This window comes from Lactuca serriola, chromosome 9 (assembly GCF_051521515.1).
Source record: "Lactuca serriola cultivar US96UC23 chromosome 9, Lser_US96UC23_V15, whole genome shotgun sequence".
NCBI classification, from domain to species: Eukaryota; Viridiplantae; Streptophyta; class Magnoliopsida; order Asterales; family Asteraceae; genus Lactuca; species Lactuca serriola.
In genome coordinates this window covers 57,584,829-57,592,593 of record NC_136416.1, presented here as the reverse complement: position 1 = coordinate 57,592,593, position 7,765 = coordinate 57,584,829, and the positions used below count along the sequence as shown (strand labels likewise).

General features: G+C 33.8%; 1 protein-coding gene across 2 annotated transcripts; it reads left to right on the top strand.

Moving 5' to 3' along the window:
• The first annotated feature begins 616 nt into the window (after positions 1-616).
• LOC145074680 (UDP-N-acetylglucosamine transferase subunit ALG14-like protein) lies at positions 617-2,939 on the top strand. 2 transcript variants are annotated; one of them, XM_079021010.1, is made up of 7 exons: positions 617-802; positions 1,398-1,453; positions 1,577-1,733; positions 1,824-1,963; positions 2,059-2,205; positions 2,387-2,446; positions 2,589-2,939. In XM_079021010.1, the coding sequence occupies exons 3-7, from the start codon at positions 1,598-1,600 to the stop codon at positions 2,763-2,765; spliced, it is 660 nt and encodes a 219-aa protein (XP_078877136.1). In that variant the 5' UTR covers positions 617-802; positions 1,398-1,453; positions 1,577-1,597; the 3' UTR covers positions 2,766-2,939. The 2 variants fall into 2 exon arrangements, with proteins under 2 accessions (XP_078877136.1, XP_078877135.1); XM_079021009.1 differs by having other exon boundaries at positions 647-802; positions 1,401-1,453.
• The last annotated feature ends 4,826 nt before the right edge of the window (positions 2,940-7,765 follow it).

Here is a 7,765-nt window from a genome sequence, read left to right as displayed (position 1 = left end):
ACGATGACATGTTGTATATAAAAAAAGAAATTAGGTTACAAGTGAATGTTAGCGTGATTACAGAAACTATTTGTGGAAGCTATTTATCAAATTACTAAAATACCCTTGTTTATTTATTTAATTATTTAAATTTTTATTTAATTATGATTGGCTCACATTTATGCATACAATAACACAATAATTACTTTAAACATTTGAACCTACCTCTGTCTCTCTTTCTATATATATATATATATATATATATATATATATATATATATATATATATATATATATATATATATATATATAGTCATCAAAGTGGGGACGAAGCGGCTTGGAGAGTGTTATACCCGACCCTGATCCCATCCCCGGTTTAGCATAATGGGGATCCCAGCCCCATACACGGTACCCGTTTTGGTGGAGAATACTCGTCCCCGATTGGGACGGGTCTACCGGGTTCCCACTGGCCGGGTGAAATTCCCTGCCTATAACGACAATTAGAGGCAGCTCAAACACCGAAATTTTTTTGGACCTCACCAAAAAAAAAAAAAAAAAAAAAAAAAAAAAAAAAAGGAGAAAAAACAGCCCGCTGAAACCATTTCTATGGTTTTGTCAAAAAAATTCTTTTTGGAACGGACTTTTTCAAGTTCTTTTAGCTTAGTTAAATTATCTATATACCCCAAAACTACCCTAGCGTCGCTGGCCTACTTCACAACGTTCTGCAGCTTCTCACACCGGCGACCCTTCTCCAATCTCCGCTCCAGACATCCGATCGCCGGCGTCGGCGCCGGCTACTGACTTCTCCTTCTACGGTCTCTTAGTAAGTCCCACTTTTCTTATCTGTTTAGTTACACCTCTTGGATGATAAACACATGATTTCTTATTCGATTTTGAATCTAAAGCTCAATTCCTGTCTGATTTCTGGTTAATCCGATTCCCAATTTCTGGTTTGGTGTTAATCTCATTTTCTTTTTCTGGTTCGGTACTCCCCTGCCCTGGATCGATAAAGCACATGACTTTTTTTTTAATCGATGAAGCACATGAACTTATTGTTCCAATTAAGCACATGATTTCTTTTAGAATCGATGAAGCAGATGTAATTTTAAGCCAGTTTGGTGATCTGGTTTCGCGTTATAAAACCAACAAGTTGGTTTTATCTAATTCTTGAAACAGGGCATTGTACTACAGCTTTTTTCTGAATTACATCTGGTTAATATCGATTGCTGTTAATCTGCTTTGATGTTAAAATATCGAGTCAGCTTACTTTCTTTTTTTCTGATAACCGATGCTCGTTGTTAAGCACTTGAGATGACTGATGCATATTTCTTTATGAATTGAAGTGGATCCAAATGTAGATGTTTGGTATTTATGTTGTATACATTTTCCATGTGTGATTTATGTTGTTTGCATCTTAGTAGAATGTAATTCTCAGATACTTGGATCGTGTGTTCATCATCATCTCCAAGCCAAGGTACGCTATTTTATGAACTTTCTTCTTTTCCCCACTTAAATGTCACTTGAATTGATTTTCCTAGTGCTATTTGTTCACCAATATTTTGGATTTCAATGGGTGTATTTTCGTATGTGGATTTAGGGGAGTGTTTCAAATTCAACGATGGAGTTCATCTCAATTGTTGTTATCATTACTACACTGCTACTTGTCCGAATTCTTTATGTTATATCTCAAGGTAGTAAACCGATATGTAACACTTCTTCAAAACATTTGAGTACTCTTATTGTTTTGGGTTCAGGTATGTATGTTAACGCTTCCTTTCTTATTCCTACATAAAAAAGAAAACATTCAAGCTCAAAATTGATACTATTTCTTGGTTTTGATATAGGGGGACACACAGCAGAAATGATAAATTTATTATCTGTTATGCAAAATGATCGATTTGCTCCAAGATTTTACATTGCTGCAGTAACCGATAACATGAGTCTTCAAAAAGCGCGTGTTTTTGAGACCACTTTGGCTGATAAGGTAGATCAGAGATATATAATATTTCTTATGGGTGGGACAAAAAAATTGTACCTTCTGTAGTTTTATACTGTTATGTCATGTCATGTCATGTGCAGATAAGTTTGCAGGTGTCAGATTCGACCAAATTTATGCAAATCTATCGAAGCCGTGAAGTGGGACAGTCATATATTACCTCAATCGGGACAACATTATTTGCTTTATGTCATGCTTTGTGGCTCATGCTCAAAATCAGACCTCAAGTGGTACTACTATTTTATTTTATTTTTTTAATTAAAACGAAGTTTTACATATATTACCTTAACACTTATTTTTCATCCTTTTCTTGTTTTTATAACGTTTTGATGCCATACTTTTGTTTTGTATTAATTATTATAAAGTACAATGCTATTTCTAGTATTTAACCCTTCCATTTTCTCTACACAGATTCTATGCAACGGTCCCGGTACTTGTATTCCCTTATGTGCCATTGCATTTATTTTCAAGGTTTGTATGTTTCAACTTTTTAAAATAATACCATGAAAATTTGGGTCTTTGATTTCTACTCTTAATAGATGGTTGACAAATAGTCAAACAGTTTCCTTGCCAAAAGTCAAACATTTGACTTTTCATGTGTTGACTGTTTCAGGTTTTGGGAGTTAGATGGTCGTATATTTTCTATGTGGAAAGTATTGCAAGAGTGAAAAGACTATCACTCAGTGGTTTGCTTCTTTACAAATTACACATGGCTGATCAGTTGTTTGTGCAATGGCCACAATTACAAAAACAATATCCTCGAGCTCGTTATGTGGGGCGTCTTATGTAACACAATTTGTTTTATATAAGTGACTTAATTCATAAAGACATTTAAGTGTATACAGTGTTTAAAATAGAGGTGTGTATCACTATAGACATGTCTTATTATGAGTTTTTGTTTATATGTAAACTTTGTACTTTATTTTTAGGCTAATACAAATACATCGAATACCATGTTTGTTAATTGTTTACGTGTATATGCAAGTTGGGCTAAATGTCTAGTTGGAACGTTTGGAGATGTTATTGTTTACACCAGAAAATGAAAACATATTGATGAAAATTGGTCTAATAATTTGGAATATAAAATAGAAAATAGATATTAAACAAATAAACAATCATTTTGTGAAAATTAATTTCTATTCTTATTGCCAACTCTTCTTGACAGTTGGATTCTGTTTGCTACTTTACTTTGACAAAAAAAAAGAGTAAATTACACGAATGGTCCCTATGGTTAGGAGTAATTTGCACGTTTGATCCCTAACTTATTTTTTTAACTCGGAAGGTCCCTACAGCTTATTTTTGTTGCACGCTTGGTCCTGTCTTACCTAAAAATACTATTTTGCCCTTGATTTTTTAATTTATTTAAAAGTGGGGTACGTAAGGTAAAGTAAGGTGAGGTGGAAGTGGGGTTGGGGGTATGTTTATTTAAATAAATTAAAAATCAAGGGCGAAATAGTCTTTTTAGGTAAGACATGGACCAAGCTCGCAACAAAACAAACAGTAGGGACTTTCCGAGTTAAAAAAATAAATTAGAGACGAAACGTGCAAATTACCCAAACCATAGTGACCATTCGTGTAATTTACTCAAAAAAAAAACGACCAATCAGGTGACTTGAGAAAAGGAAAACGAAATCGAACCAAAATCTACAAAATAAAAATTATATTAAAAAAAAGCAGTCGTTAAAAAAAGTAGGGGTGAGCGCGGTGTAGTTCGGTGCGGTTATTAGCCAAAACCTCATCACTAACCGCAAATGCAGTTAATCCATTTTCAAAACCGCTTAATGCGGTTATTTTTGCGGTGCAGTTTTTTTTTTTTTTTTTTGTGTTGCGGTTATTAACCGCATTAATTTGGTGCGGTTATTTTGTGTGGTTTTTAACCACAGTTTAGAGCTCAAACGGTTTTAAGAGTTCAAACATAGTACTTGTAATAATAAAAAATCATAAAATATAAGACAATTAACTTAAATCACAAACAACTAATATCTTAAAAACGTCAAATCGATAGTAATTAACAATATATATCTTAAAATTGTCTAATTTCACCATTTTTCAAAGTTAAACATAACAAAGACCAACACTTTTGTCTTCTAGTATTTTATCCATTTTTCATTCATGAAATTTGTCTTATTTTTAATATTTAATATATTAACAATTAATAAAAAATATATATATATAATGTATGCGGTGCGGTTTTTTTGCGGTTTTTGAAAACTAATAACCGCACCGCACCGCAAATTTGTGGTTTTTGAAAAACAAAAAACTTCACCATCAGTTTTTATTGCGGTTGCGGTTTATTTAGTTTTTACGGTTAATTTTAGTTGTGGTGCGGTTTTTGTCCGCCCCTAAAAAAAAGGACACCAACAATTTGGATTTTCCTTTTAAAAAGCCAAACTTTTAAGGGCGGTTTAACAAAGAAAACCTGAATTAGTTACAATCATAAATTTCTTATTGATAAATAAAATCATCGCATATCTTTTTAGAGCTTTTAAAAACTTTTAATTTTTTATCTTTTAAGTTAAAATTCAAATTAAAGTTAAAATTTTGTTTAGCAATAGGACAAATGACATAAAAACTTTTAAATTTTTTTAAAAAATGTCATTTTTACATTTGGCCTTTTTTGGGGTTAATAAAGTCTGAACTTTTGTTTGATGGGTTCATATATATATATATCGCATTTTGCAGGTTATAACCATTGTTGCCAATAACCTTCACCTGATTTGGCAATACTTGATGAGGTTATAACCATTGTTGCCAATAACCTTCACCTGATTTGGCAATACTTGATGTAACGCCCGCGTTTTCCATTAGACATTAATAAAGATGATGAAGTGGTTAGGGTTAATAATTGTAATTTTTTGAGGTTAATAAAAGAGAGTTATTTGATTATTACGTGGTATTTGTATGTATGTATGTATGTATATATACACACACACACACATTGTGTGTTTATAGCCATGTAATAAATTAGGAATAGAATTCACATGTAAATAGATAAAAGATCAGGATAAATAGCCTATGAGTGAGACGAAGTAGCCATAATAAGGATTCCAGAGGTATAAGGAGCTCTCAAAATGGACTTATAACGAATGGGTTATGACTTGTTGAAGTTTCACGTTCAAATCGGCGTAGCTACAATATCGTAAATAGCAAATCAGAGTTAGGACAATTATTAGTCTTAGTAATCTAAACGAAAGTCGTAGTAGTCATTAAACCGAGAGTGTATTTTATAGAACGCCCCAATCTGACTTTGTAAGAGGAAGTTAGGGTTTTTAGAACTTTCAACGTATTAGTATACGGCTCAGAAACCGAAGTAGAAATCGGTTGATCGTTAGGAAAAACAATCTAAACGAGGGTTGAAGATCTCGTCCATATGGTTATGTCGATATAAAGACAGTCGAGAATGGATATCATATGAGGAAGTTATGAATTTTTAACGGACTTTAACAGTCTAAGCCTGTTAAAAATATAGATTTAAAAAATAGAAGTCAAAATTAGCCGACATATTCTAAACGAAAGTTGTAGATCTCGTCGAGAGCTTTCCGGGGATATAAAGAACGTTAAAAACGGAGCTAGTATGAAGAATATACGATTTTCTGAAGTTTTCCGAGAAGCGCCATGCGCATGTGGGTTGCATGGCGCACACCTTCTAGAAGGTGGGGCATGTACCACTATATTTGTGACACGTGACAGAAAAATAGGAGGAGCAATGTCTCAAGTGTGCACGGCGTGCAGTTGCGCTATAAATAGACTTTGCCTGCTCATTTGCTTCCTCACTCCCCATCCTCCTCCTCCTCTCTCTCTCTCTCTCTCTCGAAATTCTCTTGGTTTTAGCCCATTTACCATAGTTCTAGCCTTCATTAAAGCCCTACGATCCCTGAGGAAATAGTGGCTAGCAAGTAGAAGCTCTGCCAGTTCAATTTCCTAAATTATGTCAGGAAGAACCTCTGTAAGTTAAACTACACTCTAGTATTTTTTGTGAACTTATATTTATAGTCATAAGTCGTCATTATGAACCTATAAATAAGACTTCTCATTAATTCCATGTCGTTATACTGATTGATCTACTTACGGGAAATGTATCTAAAATGGTCTTGCTGGCTTGGTTGTTGGATTTTAGAAAAACTATTATGCCGAAATGATCATGTCTCCCAACTGTCCTGCCTAGTTGATCCTTACTTGATAGATCTTGATGTAGGCATTGAGATTAGTGAGGATCTAGACTATTCTTAGTCTCTAGGATCATTAGACTAAAACTTTGTAGTAATTATACTTAGGTCACGTCAAGGAATATCTGACGTGTTAGACGAAACTATGCTCAGATCACCAGTCACCCATTTTATCATGTGAGTGCATAATTACTTTCATCTTACACATAGAATAAAGTATATAAGATAATTACATGCTATATGTGCATATTATATGTGTTCTTGATATCTATGCTAGATGAATGGTTTATATATGTTTTACTCGATTTTAAACTGTATATGTATTTTTTTTACCTATAAATATGTTGGGTAAAGATGGGTAAATATAAGATGACATAGATGATGAGAGATGAAAGGTGATATAGATGATGAGAGATGAAAGATGATATAGATGATGTGAGATGAAAGATGATATAAATGATTAGAGGCCTTGACTTTAAAGATGATCCAGTTGTCTAGCGGAGTATAGATAACGACCACGAACTATTTTAGACAGTCTAGTGGAACGCTACCAGGCTCGCAACCTGTATGTGTTTTTGAACTTAGTGTTCACCAGGTGTACTCCATCCCCCCCCCCCCCCCCCCAATGGTTTCCTTACTAGCATATATTGTTATGGACTTCCCTAAGCATTATTGTCTATCCCGAAGATGGTCCTTATGATAGGTCCATTGAAATTAGATGTTAAGGATAGAGAGTGAGGATAGTGGGAAGGGGTAATCGGGTTGATGATTTGATAATAATAAATAAAGATTTAATTATTATGGGTTGAAAACCCGACGTGTTCACCAGGCCCCTCATGCCTGACCCACTCAGTTTTTTATATTATAGGTAGTGGCACAAGAGCACATGTGTGATGATATGATGAGAGATTTATGGATGCCTATAGGCCAGTAGTTTAGATAAACTAGTGTAACACATGTATTATTTCGTTTATGCTTATGTACTATATCGACAATGACATTCCAAGGTTTTTAATATAAATAAAATATGTTTCTTTGGAAATGTTTAGATAATATCATTATTATGTTTTTGGGAACAAATTCCACAATATTATTCTTTTAAAGATACTCTGATATCAAAATAAGCATAAATAAATCGGTCTTTTCTAACCGTGAAATTGGGGATGTCACACTTGACAAGCTGATCCCACGTAGACTCCTACATGGTAGTCATCGTAAACCTAACCCATTTATAACAATTTCAACAAGAATCGACATTTTTCTCCCACGCAAAATGCCAACATCCTCTGCAAAATCAAGCTCGAATGGGATTTCACAATGCAAGAAGAAGTACGAATCGAAATGCGGATATGGTGATGTATGTCATGTCTATGTTTCACATACACACCCTAAGAAAGAAATTTTGGGGGTTCCCTAATTATTTCATCATCCTAAGTTTTTCTTTCTTTCTTTTTTCTAATGTAATTGGGGTTGCAATAAGCTTATATTATGTAGGTAGAAGGAGGCTGTGGGTTTTCAACTAGGTTGACGATGAACAAGATATGAAAGAGTCAAATGGGTTTATAGAGATAGATGATGACATTGATACAAATGGTTGTTGTTTTGTTTGTAGTTATATTATTCA